Source organism: Phymastichus coffea, unplaced genomic scaffold, assembly GCF_024137745.1.
Source record: "Phymastichus coffea isolate CEN01 unplaced genomic scaffold, Cenicafe_Pcof_1.1 PCOF00153, whole genome shotgun sequence".
In the NCBI taxonomy this organism is placed as follows: Eukaryota; Metazoa; Arthropoda; class Insecta; order Hymenoptera; family Eulophidae; genus Phymastichus; species Phymastichus coffea.
Genome location: NW_026706964.1, coordinates 182,621 through 210,369, shown reverse-complemented (window position 1 = coordinate 210,369; position 27,749 = coordinate 182,621). Strand labels below are relative to the sequence as shown.

Genomic DNA, 27,749 nt, shown 5'->3' with positions numbered 1-27,749 from the left:
TTTTTCAAACAATCCTTTATATTCATCGTTCATGTTTAAATAAACGCAAAAGATGTACATCTTTTTAGATTTTTGAAATATATTATTAAGTTTATTATTGTTGACTCTAAAAAATACGGAAAACTTTCTGACCCGCAGCTACAGTGTTTTCTTTAAAAGATAATTAAATAACGGCCTTTGCTCATCACCAATTGAACAATATCTTATCACAATGTTCCCACTGCATGACCCACTAAACGTAACGGCAGTGATTTATTAGTAATTAGTATACATAATGGTGTATATAACTTACACAATGTGTTTCGTATCATCAGTTCAAGCGGAGACGCTCAGCGTGAGGCCTTAATCACTAAAAAGTTGGTATAATTAGATTTGAGACTATTTTATCTCTAGAAATGCTCTAAACTACTCAGTATAACTATTCAACTTTCAGTTTCAGTGAATTATGCGTCATGTCGAAGTTCACAATTATCATATTGTTACTGACAATGTTATCTCAGATACTAGCTTCTGAAAACGTACAATACTTTACTAAAAATCCATATACCGTAGCAATAGGTTCACGATTATTCACGATATCACTAAATCTAACGCAGATTTCGATTGAATCGACAGACAAAAATGTTGCACCTTGCAAAATAGCTGTTGATTCCTCAATATTGAACTTTTCTGGAAGAATCAAAGCAACAGCTTTGTCACAAAAGATTATCGTCTGGGGTGAAAGTCAAGAACAGGTCAACAATGGGGCTATTAGACGCTCTAATTATATAGTATTGTTACTTAATCCAAAACAATGCACTTACAAAGTTCTACCAAATTTAGTAGACGAAGTGCCGAGTACTCAACTGCACATACCAGCTGAAATTGTTACTCACCAGAACAACTTTGATATATTTTTACCAGGTCAGTCGCAATGTTCGCCTTGTAGGTATAACATAAATGGAGAAAAAATGCCAGTCACTGGACAGTTGAAGCATATCGGTTCTCCTAAAACTCAGTTCCATCTGCGAGAGATCGGCAATACAAGCACTTACTTTTATGTCTACAACTTTGATAACGGAAATGCAAAGATATGGAAACTCGATGAAAATTATCGCGATCTGGAATCGCCGACGACGTTCGCTAGTACTACTATTAATGATCTTGCTGTTGGTTACGTAAGTAACTGTGGTTATACGATATGCGTAAATTAGTTCATTTATTAATATAATTATAAAGAATTCGTGAACTATCGTTGCAAAGTGCTCAAAGTAATAAGCTACAACCGCTGAAAATACATAAAAATAAAAAAAAATTTTGCCGACATCCCGTGCGCAAAGTACATCTTACCCGCACGCTCAGCAAAAAGCATACTTGAAAATTGCACTTGCCACAGGTCGTATAAAAATAGTACATTACGATACAAGTGAGGGAAAGAGATCCTCGTCTCGCGTGGCGTTTACGCCCGAGCGAAGCGAGTATCGAACATGTATCGTACAGTATTTTTCGATACGATGCGTGGAAAGATCGTTTTTGAACGCACGTTTTTGGCCGAGCATGCGGAAAGTACATGCTTTCCGCACATATTCCGCTTCGCTAAGGCGTAAGCGGCACACGAGATAAGAGCCTACTTTTCTGCACTTATATCGTAATGTACTGTATCAGGAGTGGGGTTCAAATTCACACCCTCCGAGAGAATCAGAACAGTGTCCAGTATTACTCTACGCGAAAGTCGAGAAGGAAATAAACCTGGGATTTGGCGCCTTAGATTTCTTTTCGTTATTGACTTGTTTTTAGAATACGCGTTTTGACTATTTGCAACATCATCAGATTCCATTTATTTTTAATAAACTTTTCGTGATTTCGAATTAATTTCAATTAAATCAATTCTTTTTTATAATTTTATGATTTTCAGATGTTATAAAATATAATTCTAGTGAAATACAGTGATCTTAACAGTTTACAAATGCTAAAAAATTATCCATTATTTTAAACAATTTATTACTGATAAAATGTATAAACATAATTTTCGGAATTATTGATAACGGACCTAAAGTAGATTTTTGAATTCGAAATTCTGGACCCAATACGAAGAAATAAACTGCGCCATCTTGGATCTACTATTTTGTTAATTCACAAAATACAATGGCGTAAACCGGTTTACATTTACTTGAAGAATTAAATATTTTATTTACAGGATGGAAAAAATTCATACTTTGGTTACAGCAAAATCTACCCAACAAAATCTTCTTACTTAATATTGCTCGACGACAAGCTGGCCTTTAATCAATTCATCCGTCTGCCACGAATTCCCAACCATACTCTATACAAAACCTTAACATCATTCGATTCGCAAGGCAATTGGCACGTAGTTCTTTTATTCAGATCGAAACTCGACAATACAACGAGCGTTCGACTCATACGTTACACTGCGTACGGAGCTCTTATGAAGGAGTATGATATTGGAATACTAAAGAACAACAAGAATTACAATGTTCAAGCTATGTTAGTTGATGATCGTAAAGATTGCGTCGTTTCGCATGATCTATCTGGTGGTGTAACATATATCAAATGTATCGAATGATTTTAACGACTACGTATTATATAATGCAATGGTATCCTTATAAATATATTTCCTCGAACATCTACATTAAAAGTATAATAAAAAAAATTAATGAGATGTATAAAAACACAACAGTTTCTTTACTCCATATGAACAGAAAATTTTTATCGTCTGATAAATATATTGTGAATGTTTAGAAAATTAATTACAACGGATTTACTTTGAATGATCGAAGTAAATTCAATGAATGAAACTAGGGAAACAAATAACTAGGGAAAATCGAAGCAGCTTCACTTTTTACAAGATCGTCGTCTGGGTGGAACAGTACGAAATCTTCTTGATAATTTGAACGTTAGATCAACTATACATTTTCGTGAATAGATCCTAAACGATAGAATCATTATGTTTTCCAAATTTAACCAAGTTTAAGCATCAATTACCATAAATCGATTTGTGTATGACACTTGAACAATAATATTTTTGTATCCGAAGTACTACATAAATAACATTTTTCATTAAATGTTAGTTGCTGAACGTATTAAAGAAATTGGAAAAATGTCGTTATTGGAATAGAATCATTTATTTGGGTTATTGGGTTATTGGATATCTGATCTTTTTTCAATAAATTTACTTACTTTTACACGGCAGGTATCTACCCCCTCCTACTATGATATGAAATTGTTCGGCAATACGTACTAATCGACTATGTTATAGGCTTTCCAAGCGATGCCAGATATGTCTAGCAATTATTTTGCTATGTGAATTCTGTTTTCCTGTTGAAATTTATTAGACGACGGGTATAATCACGAATATCTATTTAGTACGGAATCGATTAATTCCATCGATTGAAATAAATAAATTGACAAAGCATTTATCATTACTACAATTACTCGATAAGGCACGTGTATTTTTTTAATATGGAAATTATTATACTTGTCATGGTTGATAAAATTTTCGTAAAATATATTATGCTGTTAAAATGTGTGATATAAAAATTGTGAAATAAAGATAATTTCCACATTTCAAGCTTTTTTTATTTTATCACTGTGTGAAGAAACTAATAGTATTTCCCCTACCGTTTAAAAGTCTGGATCTTTCGTAGTAAAACTATAGTCTATTAGGTAGTTGGTTAATAGATTCTTTCGTTAAATTATAAAAGCTGCATACTTTCGACTAGTAGCCGAAATGTGTAGAGGAAAAAATTGTTCTTTTTTTTTTTAGACAGCGATAGATGAAAAAAGCTTAAATTGTAGAAATTATGTTTATCTCAATTTTTTTTAGAGAGCATCAATTTAAAGTTGCAGGAATTGACTTTACATCCGTTGCGTGCCTGTCTGCCATATATATTGCACTGTGGCGTGAGTCAGCTTTATCCTGTATTATTTTTACGATAGACTTCTATTGCTTGGGGCTCTCAGTTAGATCTCGCCACCACGTTAGTTCCAATTGGATTTTCCTCGTACTACATAGCCAGTTAGATTTTTATTGCACTAAAATTTGAATTGGATTTTTCTTGCACTTCGAAGCAAGTCAAATTGTTATTGCATTGATGTTTGGATTTGTATGGAATTCATGATTAGGCTAATTGTCGCTAGTTTCGTAGATGGAACTGCTCTGTTGAAAATCGTCTATCACAATTTCGGTACAACGAAAGAAAAATTTTTTTATCATCGAATTGAGGCGCTTGCAGCACATTTGGTGAGTTCTCTCATCCTAAAAATTTAAATTTTCAGATGATTTTTTACCCATGCAATCGTTTGTCTTTTAAATTATCTATGAAAAAAGTAATGTTAAATCACTTTTTTTTTTAAAGAAAGAGGTATATTCTTCACGAAAATAAAATCAAGACTGAAGATTACATGAGTTTTCGAATCCACGTTCGAAAATTAAATTACCTACGCTGGACTGGTTAACCCATACGAACGTGTTTTGGCGATGTATACAAAAACCTTGGAATTGTTATTCGAAACTCATGTGGTTCTTTATAATGGTTTCAAAATTCCTTACTCGCTTTTGTCAATAAACTCAACGTGATACTTCTTTGTCGAATACGTAAATGTAGGCCCTTGTCATCAGATGAACACCGATTTATCTGCGGCATAATAGACTATAAAAAATACGGTATAACAGACTAATAGAAATTTAATACTAAAGGTATAATAGACGAGAAAGAAAAACGAACTGATTTCTCCCGTAAAATTAAATTTGATTGGCAATTGGTTTTATCTGATGGAATATTTCGTTCTGCTATTCATAAATATCAAACTGCTGGTATGGATTTTTTAAGTCTTAATTATTATTTTGATCCGTTTGTAAACTGAAAAATATCAAAGTAAAATCCGTGATTCTTCTATACTTTAATATGTTTTTACTTAATCTTGCGAAATCTCATATCTTTACGGATCTTAGTCAGGAAAAAATTAAATTCTCATAATTAAATATCAAATACTTAATTTCTATATCTTAATGTATATCGATTTATTTTTCTGAAAAATTATATACTTTAGAATTTTTTCATTTATGAAATTTTTTCAGTATCTAATGCTTCTGTATTTCATGCCAAATGTTTCATTATTTTCTGAGATGCAATTCTATGAATTAAAATATTTGAAAAAAATTATCTTAAAAATTACTGTATATTTTATGATCAATAAAATAATAATGAGATTTTTTTCATTTTTAATAGATATATTTCAACATTCTTTTTTTATTGTTTGCAAATTAAATGGTTTTACGACAAAATAACTGTAATAATTTAAAAGTTCTATTATACTGAAACGTTTACCATCGTATTTCACATAACTAATTCATACACCTCCGGAATGCCAATTTTAACCATTTGCGCTGGAAACGACATGATTCAAATATAAATTTAATTCTGCTTAATGTATTTTTTGTACTCAGGATATCACGTAGTGCCAGAAATCTCAGACAAGAAATACAAATCCATTTACATAGAGTTCACATTACCCTGATGTTAAGACAAGGAAAATCATTATCTGAATCTGATTTCTTTCAATGCTATTGGTGCCACCTGGCCTCATTTTTTCTGTACAAATACCTGGCTAAGATTATTTTGGCTACCAGTATAAGCGCAGTGAGAGTCACGATCAAGTATACCGACACTGACGACATGTTTAGTTCTTTTCGTAATTACGTTGCTATTGACACATTGCTCATGAGTGTACGACGAATGACAAAGTTGGTCCTTTGCAAGTGAATTCTAAGTACTGTTTTTTTTTACAATTTACAATATTGTACATAGTATCACACAATATAAACTTCTATAATGATCGAGCACAAATATTAGTAAAAAAATATAAAAAATATCTGAAATTGAAGTTGATTCTGTGAGTGAAATTATCATTGGAAGGTTCGGAGCAGTAACAATGCACAATAAAGTCTTCGTATGTGGCAAAAGAAGCGAAGAATTGGTTAACAAATAAATATCAGATGTATAAACTATACGACTTTCTTGATCCTATTCGTAGCACCCACTATACCTTTTCTCACCTGTTACGTTTGATTAATAATGATATCCTGTTAAGTTCGATAAAGCTGGTTCTAATCAATATATAGAAAAGAGAAAAATAAACTCAAATTTCAAATTTATGCATCGGAGAATGATAATAGGAACAAATTTCATAGCAGAGCTTTCTAAATTCATTGAACTATTCAAAATCTGCTACAATTAATGAGTTCTAATCTAGCTTGATGGATTTTTAAATAAAACATGAAAGTTTAGATAAAAAAATTTTTTAGAGATAGCTCAACTCGTACCTGTCAAACTATTATTTTATTAATAATGTTTTATTCTCCATTCTTAGTATTTCGATAATGTTACGGAAACCACTAATAATTATAGTAACATACTCTGTATTATCGCTAACTAATAAAATAATGCTTTGCAGTTATTTTCTCTCTCTTCTCTTATCTCTTGCAAGCTATAAATTTGTTTCATAAAACATTTTTCAGTCAGTTCACTTATAAAATAGCAAAAAGCTCATGCATTTACGAAATGAAACACAAATAATCTTTATCGCTACTACAGTGAACTTAATCATGGTACTATTAATAATCAGAATACTATCGGTACCATTATCAAATCTCGGCCAAGAGCAACATTTCAACACCCACAATCTATACAGTATAATCTTCAATTCATACTTGATTACATTCTCTTATAAATGAACTAATAATCAAACTCACCAAACTATTTCTCATTCAACTGACTCAAATGTCATTCTCTGTCAGATAGTCTTGGATGCCAACAAGAATATCTTGGGCAATGTAACCCATGAAATTATTTTAAAGAAAAAGAATCTTTCTCCGGAGTGAATGGAATTTTATATTCGCCGAATGTATAAAGCAAACTTTACAGTTTTATTGATCGATGCATTGCAATGTGTTGACAAATCAATACCAAGCATCGTTGACGAACTGTCTTGCTCATACCCAACCCAACCCGGCATATCGACCTACATTGTAGGTTCACGACAACGATAGTTCTGATATTTTCTTTGCAAATCAACAGACACGTTCACCATATCGATTCAATGAAGAAGGTAAAAAGTTCAATTTGCAACATCACTTGCAAGCAGACAGTGAAGCACCTAAATTTTGCAACAAGATACGATATCTCAAGTCAGTTCAAGGGTACATCTAGATCTATAACTTTTCCAGTAGAACGGTAGCGGTGAAGTTTCTGGATGAGGCTTTCAGCATGTACCAGTAGATTTAGACCGATAACTTCGTCAACGAACACATCGTCAGTTTAGTAAGTAAATTACGTCTTATTTTTGTATTGAAATCGAGCGAATTGATGATTGATCAATCAATATTTTTGCAGGGTCCAAAAAAATCTTACATCGGCATTATTCACAGCACAATGTTACCTACGTCTGAACAAACAGATTACTTATTGTTAAATTTGGACTTGTTCCTGATTTTCATAGCTGCTCTACCTTCACTGGACTACCACTTACCACAACACAATTCTTTCAATAAACTCATCTGGCGAATCCTTTGTATAAATAGTAACATCGCCATCATCAGTTTAAAATATTATCTCCAAAAAATTAATTATTTTGCAAAAATTTCAAGCTTACTTTTGTAATTGGAAACAGTAAAAATTCCATGACCTTTGTATTTCTCCGAATAGTCAATCTTATCTATTTCGCCGGACAAAAATCGTCAACATATCAGTATATAAAGCTAACGCGCAATCAGTGTAATGTGTACTAGACGGTTAATCGAGTTACGAACTTTAACAAACTTGTTTTTCATCACTGTAAAATAGAAATGTCGAAATCAATTACACTAGTGCTGATTTTAACAGTTTCACTGCTAATTTTACAATCTACGGCAGAAACGGAAGATTTGAAGCAATCGAAAACAGCGACTTCAAAAGAAATAGACTTGCAAACGCAAAAGCACTCAGATTCTGAATCAGACTCCCAGGAAAACAAGCATAGACATTCACACAATCACTCTCACCATTCGAATTCACGCAATCACCAATCAAGTGCTGAATCTCCGCGTCATCATGATCACACACACTCGAATTCACATCACAAATCGAACGGAGACGAGTCATCAAGAAATCGTTACGCACATAGACGCACAGACTCGCGTCACTCAAACTCAAACGAATCACACGAACAAAAAAATCAATAACTAGGATTCCTACGCTCAACAGTTCAATTCAAGAATAAAAAAGTCTACACTAATAAATAGAGCGTGAGTATTAGTATGCTTTCCCTCCCTTTCGTAACATGAAATATTGCATTCTATAACAATTTTGTCGAGGATTATTTAAAAAATAAACCATAAATCAGATGTCATGACAAATATTAACAAATATAGTTTGATTAACTTGTAAATATACTTATTAAATCGTACTTCTTAAAAAATGCTTGCATCAATTTTACCTGTAACAGAAAAAATAATCATAGTGAATATAATCGCGTTCCTGATAACGATGCAATAACTTAAAATTAGTGTGATCACCTAAACACTTTCATGTAATTACCGGAAGCGATAATACAGAATGAAAGCCAATACAGTTGATTAAAATGTACTAATAACATATTTCAATCAACAGGCTGATAACAACTATCGAAGCTAGCTAAAGTTAATTACTCTGCACGCAACTATGACTGAAAACTTATAACAGAATTCAACTCTCTATGCACGGTGAAACTACGACGTCCCTGATAGTTCGTGAAATTCATCGACAGACAGTTACCTTCATCCCCTTTGAATTAGGAAACTCTTGCATCACAATAAGAATGGTCGGGGCGTTTTGGAATTCAACCATGGACGACTTTGGGATATGTTATTCTAACTAATGTGTATCGATCGTGTCAAGGAATACAATATTGCACGATGTGTGTAGTCTGATAACGGGTAAACTTTGGGTTTTTTTAAACGATATATTCTATTTAATTTCGTGACAAAATTGTTATATAAAATATTCCTGTCATAAAGTCCATTTGTCTCTTTACTGTATTGATGTGTGCCATATATTTCTCTGTAGTAACATACCAATAAATTCATATAAGAACCAATGAAAATATGATATACTTTTTTTTAAATATGATTCTTCTTTAAATACTAAATACGTAAATTGACAGATATAGTACCAACTGTCTATTATTCAATCATTGGGTATCTTATTTGCATTGATAACGTTGCTTGAACTACTTATCAGCAAGTTTCTGTATATTCCACCGAAAAGTAACTCGTCACATTTGGACGAACTGATACTACGCAGAACACGTACAAAAATGTAAGTACGATGAACTAACTTTTGATAAAATTCTATCAAATCATTTCTCATTATTTTATTCAATTTCAGTTTTTGACAATGTTGAGATCAATAGCAATTCACTTTTTATTAGCAGTTATACTACTAGCAACACAAGTATCATCAAAACCAAGCAATACCAAAAAATTCCAGTTTCCAACACAATATCCATACGCAGTGGCAATAGATTCACGATTGTTCATAATATCGAAGAATCAAACGCACATCCGTATCGATTCAGATAAAAAAAACTACATACCATGCGAGGTTGCTGTGAACAAAACGGAATACGGCATTCCAGAAAGGATTAAAGCTACAGTACTCGGATCGAAGAAAATCGTCGTCTACGGAGTACATAACTCCAGTGAAAACCTAATGATCAAATCTGTGTTCCACACAGTTCTGATAATAGACCCACAACGTTGTGAATTGAAGAAATTGGAAGGTCTTATTCAAGATAAAGTACCGTTGTTTTTTCCAGTGACTTTAGCCGAGATTGTCGTTCGTAAAAACAATCAGTTTGATGTTTTTTATTTGGGCCCTAAAGAATGTGCACCGTGTCGCTTCGACGACGAAGGCAGGAAAATTCAGTTAAACCAACAGTACAAAGCTGATCGTACAACGCCAATGGAATTTCATGTGAAACCGCTTGAACAAAATGGCGGCTATGCTTATGCATTGAATTTAGAAAATGGTTCATCGGTATTGAAGGTGCTCGATCCAAATTTTACAGTGCTGAGTCAGTTTTCTATGAATAATTCGATCTTTGATGTATCTACAAGTTCAGTGAGTACTTTTTTTATAACAAAATTCTATAACTTTCATGTCTCTTTATTGATGCAATTAAAATCTTTTCTTTCGATCAACAGAGATCTGATAAAGTATTTATTGGTGTTACGTACAATATACCAGATTCTCCCTACGAATTCTTCTACACACTGTTCAACCATCATTTACAACCTATCTTTACAAATCGCTTAGAAGAAATCAATACCGATCATCTAGGATTGGATGCTCTGTCCAACATCGATTTAAAAGGCAATTCGATTATCAGCTTCCAGCAGATGTCGGAAGAAGAAGGTGATAGTATAATTACTGTCGTAAGTTATGATAGCAACGGCATAAAAATTAGCAACTCATCTCAAGAATTAATCAAGATCCCGGATGATGCGTTGTACGAAGCGCAGAGTTTGATGATTAATGATCACAAGTATTGCTTTGCACTTCACAAGGTTGATGAAACATTTGGAGAGACTACAATCCAATGCATAAATGTTAATAAGGGAACATGATATATAAAAAGAGGACTATTTAATATGAAATGGACATCATTGATTTGGTTTGTTTGGCTCTAAAATTATCATTTTACGCTGTTTAGTAAAACTGTATTACATGAAATTCTATCTATATTTAATTAAATTGAAGGCGGTAATCCCATATTAAAATAGTTCCCCGTTAGATAATAAATTGCGTGTAATCTTATCTATTTTCTTTGCGATAATGTACCCTTGCGTCCGCGCCCCCGATTTTCTCCACGCCCCCGCTCCAATCAGGGCCCAAAAATCCAGCGAGGAAAATCAGAAGAAACAAACGGACCAATTAACACATCATTGCCTGCTCCACTCCTCCCGAAACCGAGAGGCTGAGAGAGGGACTCATCACCCAACCACCCACCTGATATAAAAAGGGCTGCACAAGACCCAAAGGGCAGTTGTCAGTTGTCGTAGCGTCTGTGCAAAGCAGAGATTGAGTACCAGTAAGTGAGTGCTGAAGAAAGCACAAGGATCAGTTAACCAAGAAGTCAACCAAGAAGTAAAGCAGCCAAGAAGACAAATAGATCAAGAAAAGACTGAAGGAAGTACAAGAGACTAAACAAGAAGTGAGTGAAAGAGCTAAGTTATACAGCCTGAGATGAAAATAGTCTGATGATCGTCCACACTAAGTTCTCGCGAACTCAGTGCTAACTTTCGAAAAACTTAGCGAAATCGTCAGAAATTTCCAACACTGTTGGGATTAACCAGCGTAGTTTCGTAGAAAAAAACTTAGAAATTTCTTGGATAGTTATACGTGTTACTCAAGAAGATATTCTCAGGTCCCGTTCATCTCCCAGGATATTACTCCAAGGAGTTAGGCTCTGAATCTATCAAAGGAGGCATAGTACTCTCCATAATAAGACCAATCTTTGGGATTAACCTTAAATTTATTCTATTATCCTCCTATGCGTGGATAGACTCAGAGTGATATCTCTCATCGACGCAGGGAGCCGGTATTATTACAAAATCGCGGGCAATCAGTTTACGCAGGATCGCTCCTTACACACTGTTTTCGCAACTCCCAAAATCTTACATAAATTATTACAGCGAAACCGCTTACGCTATAAAAATACTTTTTATTTTTTTAAATTAATTTTTGAAAAACGCCAATTTTGATACTAATTACAATGTTGTACGATTTCTTTATACAAAGACAGTCATTTACAAGTCCATTTGTTAATATTATTTATAATATATTTATTTATAACATTTATATGAAAAAATAGTTTTTAAAAAATGGAAGTTAATGACTTTTTCGATTTTTAAATTTGAATAATAGAATTTGAATTATTAACAAATAACAAAATTTGCAACGTCTTTCAATTGTTTATATAAAATCGACTATTGTAATCATTGTTGAGATCAATTTTACTAGTATTCGCAGATGAGAAACTGTAATACTAAAATTCTATAAACATTAATTGTTTATAAAAATTATAATTTGTTTATTTGTTAATATCTTATGTTGATAGATGGCTATCAATGTGCAAGTTTTTGCTGTTCATCTTTGATGTGTTTTCAACGTATTTAAATTATTATAGTCGCAAATCAATTATTAATTGTAAATTTATTAACAAATTCGTGATTAACGTTAATTTTAGCCCATTTCCAACTGTTGAATTCGTTTGGAAATAGCAAATTCGTAATCTAGGCCTTTAAAATAATAAGAAAAATGCTTTTGCACTTCGCAAAAGCCCTTTGTTAATGTTTTGCGAAAATTCATTAAAATTCCTAGAAAAAATCTATTTGCTATGACGTCGCACTCCTTATATGGTCATAATTTCGAAAACACGTTCCCACACATTTACATATCGGTCAGGTAGCGCCGTTAGATTGATTTCAATCAATCTAATTTTCGGGTGTTCGCCTGGTTGCGGTGGTGCAGCGACAAAATAGAAAAATTTTATATCAAGGTATCAAGGTGAACCGTTACAAATTATTACTTTGGTGGGAATCATCTTTGTCGTCGACTCAAGAGGCAAATCATTGATTACCTTCGAATTTGAAAATTAATTAGAAAAAACCATAAAACACGGTATTCTAATCGACATCGACGGTCACGTTTCCGAGATTGACGTTGACGTGTTCCAATATGAATGTGATCATTACTGGATTTATCGAGTAGCATTATTGCTCGATGATTAGGAGTATTGTGCTGTTAACCACTTCATACCGAAAGGTGGGCATTGCTTTACTGAAATAAAGTTTCTTGGCATCAGTGAATTGTGACATTTGACTGTTCTTATTCAATATATCAGAAGATTCAGTTTTTCTAAGGATTTTTTAACTACCGTTTTTTATGCCACAAACTGAATTGTAATCGATAAAGTCTTAACTTGTATTTACTTATTCCATATCTTATTGTATAATATTCATCACTACTTGATCAAAACTATTGATATTCTATCGAATTTTTAAATATTGCACTTTAAAATTCTTCAAGTAAGATATCTACTGCGCAAGAAATTGATAATCTGATTTTTTTTCCGATTGTCGAGGATAACGAACGTACGAATCACGATAAGAAGGGAGCGCACAGATTGCACGTGTGTAATGCCTCCCACCAATCCAGCTCCCACTCCTCGAGTGTCCGATTACGTCGGTATAGAGAACTCTCCTTGTCCGTTAGTTTCTCTTTCGCTCGGCTGGTGTAATGATTGTTCGCCTGCATTTTACAAGAATGTATGACAGTGACCTTGCGGTGTAAGAATCGATAACACATCCCACGGTGCTATTTCGAGTGTGTAAGATAATTTAGTTCGTTCGCATTCTTTTGCCTGCTTAGGATGTATTTACAGAACGTTCTCTAGTCGAAGCACAGACGAGTTTACCACGGTAATAGATACGGCTTGTCCCGCTCTGTCTTATCTTACAGGTCTGAGAACGTCTCACTTTAGGGCGACTCTGTGCTGCTATCAGTACTAGTGCGATACGTGTAATTAATCATAAACTGATCGGATCGCTTGTATTATCGTGCTGTACTTTGATATCGGATTGCGAATGCGAATTGATGTACGATGATTTAATTAAACTCTCGAACAGTCAGTTTTACTGGATACTTATGCTTTATCTAGTCTACTTTTCGAGCTAACGAAAACAACTTCGTTTTGGTTTGCGAACGATTGAAAAATAAGACTTTCCTTTGAGAAAGCTAATTAAGTCTGATTAATTATGAAAAACAAGAAGAACGACAAGAGCTCACAAAGCAGATCCACCCGAGGTAGCCGCTTCTTGAAATCTCGTTCAATAAGATCCACCCCTTGATAAGTTCCACAAGAGGTCACTACGGTGGAAATTTTTAATAGTGCGGGTCTTCAGAGCCGACGTCCGCAAGCAGCGTCACTAACACTTAACCTCTTTTCCTGTTTAAATTATTGATCGTCCAACAGTGCTTACGGTTACCTGATCTCCGACAAGGCGAATAATGCACGACGTTTAGCACGTGCAATCGAATTATTTCTTGGGACTCGCATGATTTCTTGAGCACGTCGTCAATTGCAACAAAGAGAGCCTACAAATTCGAGATGAAAGCATCGCGCTTGTCCTTTCAGAACCCGCTTGAATTGCTGGCCTCGTGTGGAAGCTTATAATAACATTTGTATTTTCTGGCGAGTGCCATTATAGCAGTATAGCAATAGTGACGATTCAACATTACAAGAGGCTTTTATTTATGGCAAGTTACTTTCTGAAACTTAGCCAAGAATAACATATACGCCACGGGAAGTAAAATGGCAAGCTCATAGCTGGTGTTCGGCACCCTCGACTTTGCTTCAGGTGTCAATTTACGCTAGCTATAGGCTTCCAAATACCTTACCTCTCTAGATGTATAATGTACTGTTACGGATATTTCGTATAATATTGCGTTCGCGATTTTTTCCGAAAATTCACTTAATCAAATATTTAATTATCTATAAATAGCAGATTAACGTCGATATTAATCGATTAATTTATCAATACGTTATGCAAAAAAAGTTTTTATCCGGCGAAATTTTCTTATAAAAAGCTGTTTCTATGAAAAATATTTAATTAACATAAGTTCTCGAAATAATACTCAACGACTTATATAGAAATACAACTTATTGGAAATATGCGTGTTGATTGTTCTCCGTACAAACATTCTGTTCGTTAATTGCACCGTTACCGAAATAATTTTCGAAAGCGAATTGGCCAAGGTACGCGCGTGCAGCAGCTGATTTTACCCATACGAAAAGCTCGCAACACCTCCTCGCCGTTCTTCGTATGCATATTGTGCAACGCGCTGACGGTCGCCTCAGTTTCTCGCGTGAGAAAGTTTGGCCACTCGTCGGATACTCGTCGGCGCGCGAGTGTACGCCTCGCAGCCTAGCCAATATATATCAAAGCGAGAGCAGCTTTGGCTGGTCGCATCGTTAATCAGCAGTCCTTTTTAGACGCCGCACGCCACTCGCTTACGCGTCAACCGACACGACGCAAGTGATCTCGAATTAGCATTTTCATCAACGTTACGCTAGCGAAAACTCTAGCGACCACTGCTCGCGACACAGTTCTCTTGACGTAGTCGTGAGAACTGAAAAACATGTTGCAATTGCCGGGCTTTCCACTGGATTTGTAATCGTTTCATATCAAACGTACAACTAACTGAATCACAGTGCGTGATACGTAGTTGCATTTTCGTAGGTTGCGATAAGAACACCAAGTCGTCATGAATGAAGAAGCAATAATCGTTATTTATTACTACAAAGACTACCGCAAATAGCATTATTTACAGTAGTCTTTGGAAGTTCCTTTAAGCCCTCGCATTTTTTCTCGAAGTTCAGTTTTTACCCGCGCAAGGCACTATTGCACCGCAGAGGTGATCAGTACGTAGCTTGCAACTCTCGAACGATCACGCGAGCGTAGAGTCGGCTGTTTGGCATTACGAATCCCCTCAATGCATCACGAAGGAGATGAAATTGTAGACAGATCGAGTCCAAGTTCTTTCCTTGGACTTTCGACGGCCAACGCGCCAACGAGATAATTCCAAAGAAGCCCGTTTTCGCGTGTCCTCTGTTAAGCGCTGTGCCGACCTTGTGTTTCGTTCCCGGATCAGCGTGAATCGAGCTGCAGCATCGAATTCAGACTCGAGGCGGGACGTGTCGAATCCCGGTAGCTCGACGGAAGCACGCCCGTCGCGACAATTCTCGATCTACGTTCCGGGGCACCGATAAGCGGACCAGCGTCAGTCTCGCGCGATTGACACAAGAGCCGACAGCCAGTTCCGCGAGCGCGCCCTCCCCACGCAAGTAATATCGATCTCCCTTCAGCCGTCGCAGTCGGCCCGCTTTCAATCAGGCGGAATTCAGCATCCGCACTTTGGCACGGCAGCGCCTTGCCGCGCTCGACTCTCCCCTGCCGGCCCGTTTTCGCGGCTCAATTGCCTCGTGCCCGTGCATGCCAAACAGCCGGCCGCCTCGGCTGCGCGGATTGCAGTCGGATTCAATTCGTTCGTCAGCTCCGTGCTACCGCGAACGACCGCGCCGAGCGTTTCGATCGGCAGCTCGAGAAGGTTGCTCTGGTGGCTCGGAACGCACCGACGCGCGACGGCTCCGAGAAACGAGTACGTCGCAAGCGCCCTGCCGAACTTCCCGTGTCTCCTCGTAACCGAAGGCGCAAGTCGTCGACCGACGGCGGGAATTAGCCCGGAAGCATATCGTCCCAGCGGAGCAGCTCGCATTTCGCGACCCGTTGTGCCTGCGACGTACTCCCGCCGAAATTCACCCTCCGCTCCGGATGTTATTCCGGGCGCGTCCTCGGCTTCGCCTCGTTACCCCAAGACCGACGACTCGCGCGGATACGGCGTTCCTGTTGCGCCGGGGCGCATCGACACGCCCGACTGCCTCTTCTTTCGCGCCGCTTAATTGCTCTGCGCACGCTCGCTCGACCATTGCCTATATATGAATTAATGGGCTCGCGGGCCGCGCGGCGAATGCTTCATCAATAACAATGCGCGTCCGCCGCCGATGCGAATTTAATGCCGGGTCTAACGGGAATTTCCGAGGCTTTTTTACGCGCCGCGCGCATAACGCACCTTAACGCGTATTTGTTGGCATGATTTCCAAACACGGTATTCTTCTTGTCGTTCGAAGAACCACGAGGGGGGGGGGGGCGCTACAACAATGCCACCGTGAGGGCGATTTAACGTGTGCGCAGGCAGCTTTCATTTATCAAGTCAAACAATGGCGGCGCTCGCGCCATCGACACCGGAAATTACATCCCCTTCGCTCGCTCGGCGGCTCGCTTGAAATATACATTCGTCCAAGGAGGAAAGACATTGAAAGCGCGATCGATTGCGGTGCAGCTTCTGGCGTGGCAGGCTCTGATCAAGGGACTTTGCCTAACGAAGCGACTGGCCTGACGGACGATTTCGTTTCTGTTTGGCTTGGCTCTTCCGATTCGGTCGACAATCAGAGCCGTCGACGCCGCAAAGCTTCTCGGGCCACTCTCGATCTCGCCGTTACCCCGTCGGCGACCAATCTCCCGCGGCGTCGTCGTCGACTCTCCGAAGCTGCAGAATCAAGCGATCGGACTCGCGATTCAATTAAATCCGAAACCGTGCGTTGCAGTAGATGCGCGGCGAGGACAGGAGGGGGAGCAAGGGGAGGGTGTCCCTTATCTGGATGCCTCAAGAATATCCCCTGGGGAACAGTTTCCGCCAAATCGCAACGATAAAAAGTCAATCGTCCGGCCGTTCGCCCCTCCCGCGCGGACGCGCACACGGCGGGAGGATGCAGCTTTTCCCTCCTTCGGAGACTTGTTTTCCTTCTGCCATGAGTTTTGCACGCCGAATAAACTGCGAATACGATTAGGACTTTTCTCGTTGTTCCGTTAGCTACTCTCGCCGAGAAGTTTAAAATTTTTACGAGTTTCGATTTCGCTTCAACCCCCCCATTTATTTATTTACGTATTTTATTTGCTTTCTTTTACAACCCCGATGATTGCTTGGAGAGATACGTACAGGTTGCCCGCTGCGTATTGGAAAATTTTGTTTTGCAAGGGAAGGGAAAAAGATAAATGCCGCTCGTCGTATTGCAGGAGAAAAGTTTTTTTTCAAGTAAGAACGGATTCCTTGACTACGGGACGCGATACGGGTGAGCACTGTTCTATGTCTTGCGAAAAATTAAGCAACTCGAAAGTGACTTTGAAGGGAGGAAATCATTTTTCTCATTCGCAATAAATTTTGTAATACATAAGAGATCTTTAGATTTCTCGTTTGGACAAGTGCGTCGTGAATTGAGAAAAGTTTTACTAAATGTAAGAAAATACACATATCGCGCCGTAAGAACGAATTTTATTCCGTTGTGCAGTGCATCAATTGGGATTTACGAATATTCCTTGATTGTCAGTCAATTTTGAAAAATTGCGCTGCAGCTGTTACAAGCACGAAGGTGTTACGGGCCGAAACCGAGCGAAAACAAGGGAGAACCGATAGGCACGATTGTGTTCAGTCCTCTCTGCGCGCGCCATATCGACGATTCCCATCTGAGTCGGGATGAAATTTTGGCCGCCCGAGGAGATTGAAAAGAGAGCGCGCGCGAAAAACGAGCGAACGAATGAGACTCGTCCTTTTGCAAAACACGCGAGCGGTCCAGCCTCCCCTCTCGCGCGAACAATTAAAAGGTGGGGGGGGGCTCTATTGTTTCCGAAGCTTAAACGTAGCATTCTCGCAGCCATTGTTTTTCGTTGGCTGCTTTCGAACGGCGTCCATTGTTCCCTCGGCAAAGAGAGGAATGAAACACGAGGCAGGATACATCGCGAGCACTTAGCTTGCCGCGCGCACGGGAATATGGATTCTCTTTTTCTATCGTAATTTAAGTTTCACCGGTGGCTTGGCCTTCGTGCCTCGGATATATTACTCTCGATACCTTGGTGGCCAACCACCACCGCCACCAGCGATGAAATATACATCGGCTTTTGTTCGACGAGAAAACTTTTTTGATATTTATGCTTTTTCCTTCCTTTCTTCCTTCCCTTCCTCTCTCGCTTGAGTTATGATTCGATATGTTGCAGGTGCCGCTGCCTTCTTAGTTAACTCGCGAGGGATGCTTCGCCATTTCCTCTCGGGAGCCCCTGCGTACAAAAGTTTCGGTCGGCTGATCGAGAGCTGACAATTAGCAATATGCTATCGTGTCGGCCGTCCAACTTGGCGCTCGGAAATTCGTAAAATCGCACTCGCGAAGCCTTCGTTCGCCGTCAACTACCATCTCCAGAATTTCACTGTAGCCGCGCAACAAAGAAACAGCACTGTCAAGCATGCGCTGAGGTGCGATAATCGGCTCGTCTGGGGGGGGGGGGATTGGCAAAAAAATATTTATAAGAAAGCGCCGCAACACAACCCTCTCTCGGCGATGGTGCAACGACCCGAAGAGGAGGCGAGTCCTTTGTCAGATGAAATCACATTGACCTGCTTTCGAAGGGTTTTACTCCCTTGCCCCCCCTCGCTACCCCTCTCCCCGCGCGAACGTTACATCACGGTTTCTCTTCCCTATTCTGCCCCTTCCTCCCACAAAGTCGGGTCGTTCGCCTCTTTGCCTCGCTACGTGATTTCCACAGGTAGCTCTTGCCTGACATTCCGCTCAGGTTTCAACCTCGAACTACGTGGCCGCACACGCACACTTACGCAGACGACGCTTTTTTTTTCTCGTCGCAGACAGTGAAATACGGTGTTTCGTTCAAGGTCGGAATTTTCGTGGTTTTTTGCGGGAGGAAGACGGCCGGGCGCTCGGCTGACTGAACAGGATGTGTACTACTTGGAATAACCGTGTTGTTTTCAAGCCTGGGGATTCGGAGTGGAAGAATGGCTGAAATTTATTCTGCATGGGCAGGCAGAAAATGGACTCGCTGAAATTTTTTCCTTTTTCTTTTTTCGCATTTATTTTTCATTCCAACGAGCCCAAACAAAGCCAGTGAATTTTCGAAACAAAAACAACGCTCGCGAACCGCGTGAAATAAAGTGAAATGCAAAATGGTAAAATCGAAGGATTTCTTGGCTCGATACATGCGAAAATCTTAACCGCATGAGATTTTTGCACTGTGTGTTCCATTCTGAAATTTCGTGAGATCGGGATGCGCTTTAGCAGGCTCGGGATGAAGTCACGCGAACAATTTTCATCTTTGGAAATGAGGTTTAATAAATCTTCCAAGCTATGAATTTGTAATCTAGAGCACGGCAATCTTTTCCAGCAAGATGACTCAACTAGCCAACTAATTTTCTGGAAGTGAATTTTCCGCCACCACCGCCATGAATTTTTCGAAAAAAGAAGTTCGAACTGATATGTATTCATACGTCCACAGGCACACTCACACACACACACACACACACACACGAAAACTTGCAACTTTTAAAACTTCACACTTCAAGTGGTCTCGAAAATATCGTACTTCGGTCACGTTGTCAAGCCTTTGTAGCTCCCTTGTTTCTTCTCACTTCCGCTTCGTGTTGCCCGCGGTGATCCTTTTTTTTATTTGCCGTGGAATCTTTTCGCAGGTCTCTCATTTGAAATCTATAAATTGATCTTTTTCGTTTAGACACATCGAAAAGCGGCTTCGACTGACGAAGTACGCGAAAGCCCATTTCCGTTCAGTCAGGTTTCATTCGATTTGCCCCGATATTGGACCAGAATAACTTGAGCGAAATCGTAAAATCAACTAATAACCCAACCCGTGACCCATCAGGTCGAGCGCGCGCTGCGGCCAGGGTCAGCGACGTTCGACCACTGCCCGCGGGGAAGAAAATTAATTTACAAATTTGCGTCCTTTCGCTGGCTGGCGGTCTGCCGCGAGTCACGAGGTGTTAATAATAATGGGAAAAGTTTCCGCCTGGCGGGAGCGCAGCCGCGTCGGCTCATGACAAATTGCACCTCTGGGTTTTATTGTTGTTCTTCGCGCGCGCTTTCGCATTCCCCCGGATTATTCCGTGTCCTGAGCGCGCGCGCGTCTTTGCCTGCAAACTTTCTTTTCCCTATCTATGTCGTACCGACGCGGGCGCGCGCGCGCCCAAGCCCTCCTTAGCCACGGAATAATTGATATTTTTTGTAGTTGTTCGCTCCTTAGGCCTGAGTTTGCATCGACACTTATTGCTAGCTGCGCGTTTTGGGAATTGCATTTTCACGATGATTCGACGTGAATGCTCGCGCATTATTACGACCCACTGGAGATTCTGCGAGAGAAACTAAAAGACGTGAACGCAAACTGAAAATAAGCTCTACCACTATCTGTGAATATTAAGCGTATTACTTGTCGACCTCCTACGGAAACAAGTTGTTCGACTCCAATCCGAAACTTTCTAAGACTGCATTTGATCGCTTCATCGACGTACCGTTCATCGCGGAAAAAAAGGCTTCTCCGCTCAATAGCGCCTGACCATACCGTGTTACTTACTACTTGTTTCGCAGGAAAAAAACTTGCCATCTCCTTCCAATCGAGCTGCAGCAACTCTTCAAATAATTAACCGGGGGGGGGGGGGGGAGGATAAGTCGGGATATGCGTCGTAAAACAATTCGTCGTGTACGCGAAAGTTTCCCCGAGGGAGAGAACTTGGACGCGGGACTAATCCTCTCACGCTGGCGAACGACGTGGCGTCTGACGAGTTGGCAAATCAAGTTTCGGGGAGAGGAGGGGTCGAGAGGAGGATGCATCATTTAGCGTTCGCGAAAGGAAAAATCGCGTGAAAAAATTGAACGGAAGGACGGTTGAGGTGACGCAAGGCATCGTGGCGGCCAGTTCGTAAATCCGTTCTCTGACGAGGCGTCGCGAGTCGATTCGGAAGCTATAAATTGGGGGGGGGGGGGCGTTTCCTTCTCTTCTTTTGCTGTCGCACGCGCGGGGTCGCTCTTGATTTATCTCGCGTGCCGTCGTCCGCAAGTTTTTCCGCGGACCACGTCGAAAAGGCTCCTTTTCGCTTCTTTCTAATCCCACGGTGATGAATTTATCGGGTAAAAGAGAGCAAGGCACTTTACTTTATTAGAAAGTTCTGTGATTCATGGCGGATTTACATGAAACTTTTGCACGCTCGCCGCCTCCGCAGCTTCCTTGGTCAGTGAAATTAGAAGCTAGCAGTGACGCGATAACCCAAATCGGTGATCAGGCAACTCATTAATCATTTAGTCGGTAACGCAAGCAACTGATTCAACACGGCGATTCACAGTGCATCACTTGTTCGACGTTATTTTACGTTGATAGTCAGTCTTTCGCGTTGACGACGGCTAGTGAATGAAAGAACACGCGCGCGCGCGCATCTGTAGCTACGTATCGCAAGTCTACGTCTCGCCCGCAATTCGTTTAATATTTTGACAACTCCAAGGCTCTACCAAAGTGACCAGTCGCATCGACGTTTGCCACGTAAACTACAATCAGTGAAGTGAGCTACGAAAATCAAAGTACAGCACCTTCATTAGCGGGAATCTCATATCTCCGGAAGCCAAAGGCAATCGCGTGTTAGACACGCACACGCGAGCGTTGGAAATTCGAAATTACAAGAGTTAAACGTCGAGATACACGAATATCAAGTTGAACGCGAGAGCGAGAGAGTTACACGTCAGACATTTCTACTCGGTGAGCAATTTAATCAGTGCGCGACTCGAAGGAAACGGATATCTCCTTGTACATAGCAAACGCAATAGAGGCGGAGGGCTGCAAGCTGAAATTGCGTTATTGTGAGGCTCGCGGGGGAACTCGTCGGAAGGAGGCGCGCTCGGCGTCCTTTTTGCATTAATAAGCTTCCTCCGGTCTGCCGCAGAGGGTCCACTCAGAGCTATTGACCTACTGCTCCTCGCGCCTCCTCACGACCGTCTCGCCGAATATCGTCGCTCGTAAATCTGCGAGAGAGCCGCGCGTTATTTTTTTACTTCACTTCTCGGTGGCGCCTCGGCGGCGCAGTTAACGCCGCGGTCGTAAACGGTCGCGCGCGCAGCTCCTCGTGGTGGCTCGGTTCGAGGAGGCACAGGAGCGCGGCTCCGGTGAGAGGACGCAAGAGCCGCACGGCAAACGGAGAAGGCAGCGCCTTTCGGCCGTCCGTCTTATTCGATTTTTCATGCAGTCGAGAAAGCAAGCTGTACCGGCGAAATCCCTCGGAAAAGCCGCTGCCTCAGCTCTATCGCGCGCACAATGCACAGGGCGGCGACTCGCCCGCGGGACGAGCAGAGTACGCGAGAGAGGGAAAAAAAACCACGAGTGAGCAGACACTGAAGATGAGGCAAGACGACACTCGAAGGGGATTTGTCTCGTTACGTCGTTCTTTCGTTCTTTTTTCCCCGGCTTTTGTCTCGGCGAGTTCGTCGTTAAAATTAAATATCGATTTTTTTCTCTCCATCCAAAGTATGAGAGACAAACGCTCGTAACGAGCTGACCCGCGATGGCTTCCTTTTTGTTTAAATGATCTTTGAAAGGGAAAAAAAACATTCGACGGTGCCGATCTAATTACGAGAACGGCGCTGGGAAGGGGAGAAGCGCGCAGCGGCGAAAGAAAGCGAAAGAAAGCGAGAAAAGGGAAGGAGATTGAAAAGCAAAAGAGGCTTTGTGCCGAGCATTTTTCATCTCCGAGGGGTATGAATAGGACTGGCAGGTTTTTCCTTCACAAGGATTTTTAGAATTTTCTTTTATATTTTCTTCATCTTTTTCTTCGCTCTTTTGACGAACGGCACGAAGGCACTTCGTTATTCGCGTGCGGCATTATTCGTTTGTCTTCCCCGCGCCGGGGGGTCCTGGCGATGTGCGCCGACAAGCAAACCAAAGAGGCGCGGAGGAGGAGGAGCCGAATCGAGTTCCGCGCGCGGACCAGAGGCGTCGGAAAACAGCCGGACCGTGGCTCGCAATAACGAGCCCCGGATCGTCGAATAATAGCCGCGCGGCGAACACGAACGCGAGGGGCATCGCGGAATTGCTAGCCAGGCCGGATTTATTTACAATGCAAGCCCGTGCCTTGCGCGCGAGGATAAGTTTATTATAAAACTTTCCTTTTCGTGCCCCCGGCGGCGGCGGGCACGTGCCGAGCAAGTTCGATCGTGGGAATTCCTTCGCGGGGCTTTTAATATCTACCTACGCCAAATTCATAAACGATGCTGGCCGCTGCTGCTTTATTAAAGGTTTATACCCTTTTTGTGTTGATCGGCTTTTCGAGCTCTTTTCTTTCTCTCTCTCCCTGCGCCCGGACTTTCTTCTCGACGAGTTTCCTGTCGACGCGCGCTCGGTTTGTTACTCGTAGCTCGTGCTTAACTTCTGAAAGCACAGCTTTTAGCTTCTCTTCTTTTTTTATCAGTCGAAGGCAGGCAAATTCTTTGGATTTCGTTGAGCGCGGAATAGCGACGGGGTTCGGTGGTTAATTAGCATAATTCTTTCAGAATCAGACGCGCGCGAGAAATTCTTTTCTTTGGACCGCCAGCGCTGCTCAAATTTTCGTTCGACTTTCATTCAGCGCTAACTGAAATGGCGCCGTATTGAGGGAAAAAATTCGAATATTACGGAGATTTCTTGCGGCGTGCAAAGAAAAAGTAAAATATTTTTTCGAACCCGAAGATCCCTACAGCCAAAAGCTAAAGAGAGAAGCTGCTGGGTCGCGTTGGAAACTGCACTCACTCCAGAGAAATTTGAAAAAAAAAAAGAAAATTCAAATTGCAACGATGTAATACGAAGGACTTTTCCCGCGCACATTTCGCAAAAAAAATGTCAACGACTCTCCAATTCTATAGCTGCATTGCCTCCGGTAATATCCGCTCTCTCGGCGCACGAGTAAAGAGGGTCTTAACCCCGTTGGCCCTCGAGGCGTGTGATCGAAATCTTTTTTTTACGGGAGGGGGATCAAGGCCACATGGCGAAATTATTGACAGAGCGCGTTAATCATTCGAGTGACGATACCCGTCAAAATTAGTTTTGTCGGCCGTGAGATTTTTTTTATCGCCTTTTGATGAGCGACGAAAACGTCGATATTGTTTTCCTTTTACCGCGGTATTCGGAAGATTAATTTTCAAGCAATTCGATAAAGCTGGATTGATTTTTTATGAGCTGCTTCGTGCTCGCCGGTTTTCTTTTTCTCGTTGACCTGGTTTTTCTTATCCGGACGGTGATCGATTGCTCGTTACGAATAATTGCGGCCCTTTATCACTTTTTTTTTAATCTCTCCGTGAGCGCGGAGCTATTATCTCTGCATTTCATTCACCCGCGAAAATTTTAATCTCCTCCCGAATCCCGCGCTGAGGGAAAAATACACGGCTGTCATCCGAATCGATAACCGTAACGCGAGATGCGCCGAAGTGAAATTCTATCAAAGGTAAAAACGAGACTGACGGTGCGGCGCATGAGCAAGGAAACGCAAGTGGCTATTCAGATAGGCGAAGGACGTTCCGGAGCTCGATAGCGATTGGCCTATAACCCCGTTTCTCTTTCCATTTCTTTCGAGAAATCGCGTCGACGCGATTCCGGACTTGCTCGTGTCGCGCAGTCGTAAAAGCCTTACACCGTCGTTCTCTCCTCTTATCCCTTCGTCGGGTCTTATCCGTAGAATTAATGTCGTTAATCTATCGCGCTCGTAAAAATAAAGCCAACCTCGTCACCTGTGCGTCGGATGCCCAGCACCGCTTCGCGCCACGGCGCCGACCGAGTCGACGAGAGGTGCGCACACGCGAGAGTAGACGAGGCTCGTTAGCGAAGGCTACTCGCTAGCGACGAAACATCGCGGCACCTCTCGTACGGAGCCCATAAATCGCCGCTCGTCGCGCCGATAAGCAGCCAATTGGCACGCGCGAGACAGCTCTCGAGCAATCGATTCCGCAGGCCCGGGGGCTTTTAATCGCGCGGCAGACTATCCTTTCATTTCCGGGACGAGGGAAGCAACGGAAACAAAAGGAAAGAGAGAGGGAGAGAGGTGTGGCCGAGCGCAGCGAAAACAGCTTGCGCGCACGCGGCGATTTTCCCTCCAGCGCCAGAGATGATCTCTCGCTGATCGATCGCGTTGCGCGCGCGCCGCACACACGGCGAGCGAGAGCGGCAAACGCAATTACCACGTTTAATCGAAACGCAGCGCGCGTCTGATTAACTCGCGTTCGCTCACGGCGCGCTCTGTTTCAAGTTCATTCGTTAAGAGCAAACAAGCGCGAAACGAGCGTGAAAAGGGAAGCCCCGCGCGAGGAAAGGAGCAGATTTTGCGCGCGCGCGTCGGGATTTCTTGGTCGAGCCGGACATTGTTTTATTTGTCCGAATCGCGAGTAGAGGAAAGAAAATGTAAGGCAAGCGGCATAAAACTCAAACGTACTGCCCTGAAGACCTGTTGCGAGAAAACTGGGGGGACTCGTGTGCGTGGGCGACACGCCTGGTATAGCAATAACGACTCGGTCCTGAGTGGGGCCGCGAGTGACTTACGTCGTAATATGTACAAAGTGTCAGTCTCGTATTTCCCCTCTATTGTTTTTATTGCACTCCGGCCGAGTGACGTTGGTAATAATTCAACGTGCTAGATGATTGTTGCTGCGCGCTGCTAGTTTGGACGATTGCCGACGCTTGTCGAGTCAAGTCGGTTATCGCTCGAGTTCCAGTTTGAGCTATTAGCGGATCGATGTCCGAGAGTTATTCGAATGTGAATTCTTTTCGCATATACATGTAATGAAGAGTAGGAGGAAGATGAAAATTTATCGTTTTAAACTACAGAAAAATACAAATAATCGTTAAAAAACGAATATTTGTTGGATACACGAGAAATTGTAACGTTCCCTAATATTCTCCGTCGAACCATTCTACTTACGATAAAGTTGAGACGTCACATAGCGGCAACTTCATGAATCAATTTAAAAATGATATAATAATGACAATCGCCGATATTGGCATGAAGAGAGCGATGCACAAACGTCTCTAAACGAGAATCAGGTGACACTCTTCACCATAGATTTCTTCTGCACGTTCTAACAGACGCTGCTCGTAAATAATTGTTCCAGCGCATGCATCGACGCTGCAGTAAGCGTGCCTGGCCTAATTAAGGCTGTAAAGTACGGCCTAACGAGTGTTTCTAAGCAATTAATTTGGCAGACTGGAGCCGGCAAGTTTCGGGGCCATTTGGCCAGCGTCCGAGCGGCAAGCGGCTTCGTCGTCTAATCCGGCTTAATCGGTACGCTCGTGCGAGCCTGGAACGCGCGTTCCAGGATCGAGTTCGCTAATGGCTGCCATACACGTTTCTCTCTCTCTCGCTCTCTCTCTGTCTCTGTTGTCGCTGCGAAAGTCGGCATTGCGCCTCTCGAGGTTAATAGGCGACGTCTGTACGCGCTGCGCGAACAAAGAGGTACGAGTGTCGGAGCGTTGGTCGACAGGTCGCGAGAGCGCGCGAACGCCGAGAAAACACGAGCGAAGTCGAAAATACATCGCGCCCAGCCGACGAATGGGCCCCTCCCGCGCGCAGCTCGCGCGAACGATAGAGCGATGCGCGTGGATTCGCCTCGAGGGCCCGGCGAGCGATCGACGCTGCTTTCTCGGAGCGCCGATTTTCGCCGCCGAGCGGAAACGCGAAACGCAGAGACCCGGCGATGGGCCCCCGGCCGCGAGCAGCTAGGTCGATAGTCGTCGTCGACTCGACGCTGCAGGCTCCGCGCTCGGGTCTGCGGCAACAACGATCGATCGCTGACCACAAAAGCTGGGGCGGACAATGGGGGGCGCAGCGCAGGCCGCCGCTCGGCGATGATCAACAGCCCATCGGCGATATCGCGAGCGAGGCCCCGGCTAAATGCTTATTAATGACGCGAAATTGGCGCGTCTCTAATCAGCGCGAGGCTTCCTCGCGAGAGTCGAGCCAATCACGGTCGCTCGATAACGAACGCAGCGTTCCGCCATGGAGATCCGCAATGAATCTTTACGCGCGCTCGTGCAGTCGGACCATGGCGCGCGAGCTTGATTGGAAGGGGGATTATATTGTCCCCTTTTTTCCTCTCGCTTTCGATTGGTTTTACTGGAGTTTAGCGAGGCGAAAACAAGTACGATCGTGTCGTTCGTGGAATATCCGTTGAGTTGACGTTTCTCGAGCGAACCAAGAATATTTTCGGGCGAACCGGGATTGGCTTTAGAACCATTGGAAATGCTCAAATAATTATAGTTCGAG

General features: G+C 41.8%; 2 protein-coding genes across 8 annotated transcripts in view; one reads left to right on the top strand and one right to left on the bottom strand.

The window, feature by feature from the left end:
- The window catches only part of LOC131672570 (uncharacterized protein CG43867), a 126,215-nt gene that overhangs the window by 75,021 nt on the left and 23,445 nt on the right, over positions 1-27,749 (bottom strand). The gene's annotated exons all lie outside the window — the stretch shown is intronic.
- On the top strand, positions 7,789-11,714 carry LOC131672572 (uncharacterized). Its single transcript, XM_058949893.1, has 4 exons — positions 7,789-8,281; positions 8,646-9,332; positions 9,402-10,136; positions 10,220-11,714. Exons 3-4 carry the CDS (start codon positions 9,411-9,413, stop codon positions 10,640-10,642), a joined length of 1,149 nt encoding a protein of 382 aa, XP_058805876.1. The 5' UTR covers positions 7,789-8,281; positions 8,646-9,332; positions 9,402-9,410; the 3' UTR covers positions 10,643-11,714.

Excerpts from the sequence above, each read along its gene's own strand:
- LOC131672572 (XM_058949893.1), top strand. The coding sequence starts at position 9,411 with ATGTTGAGATCAATAGCAATTCACTTTTTATTAGCAGTTATACTACTA. Across the intron at positions 10,137-10,219 it reads TTGATGTATCTACAAGTTCA|AGATCTGATAAAGTATTTAT; the intron begins GTGAGTACTTTT and ends TTCGATCAACAG.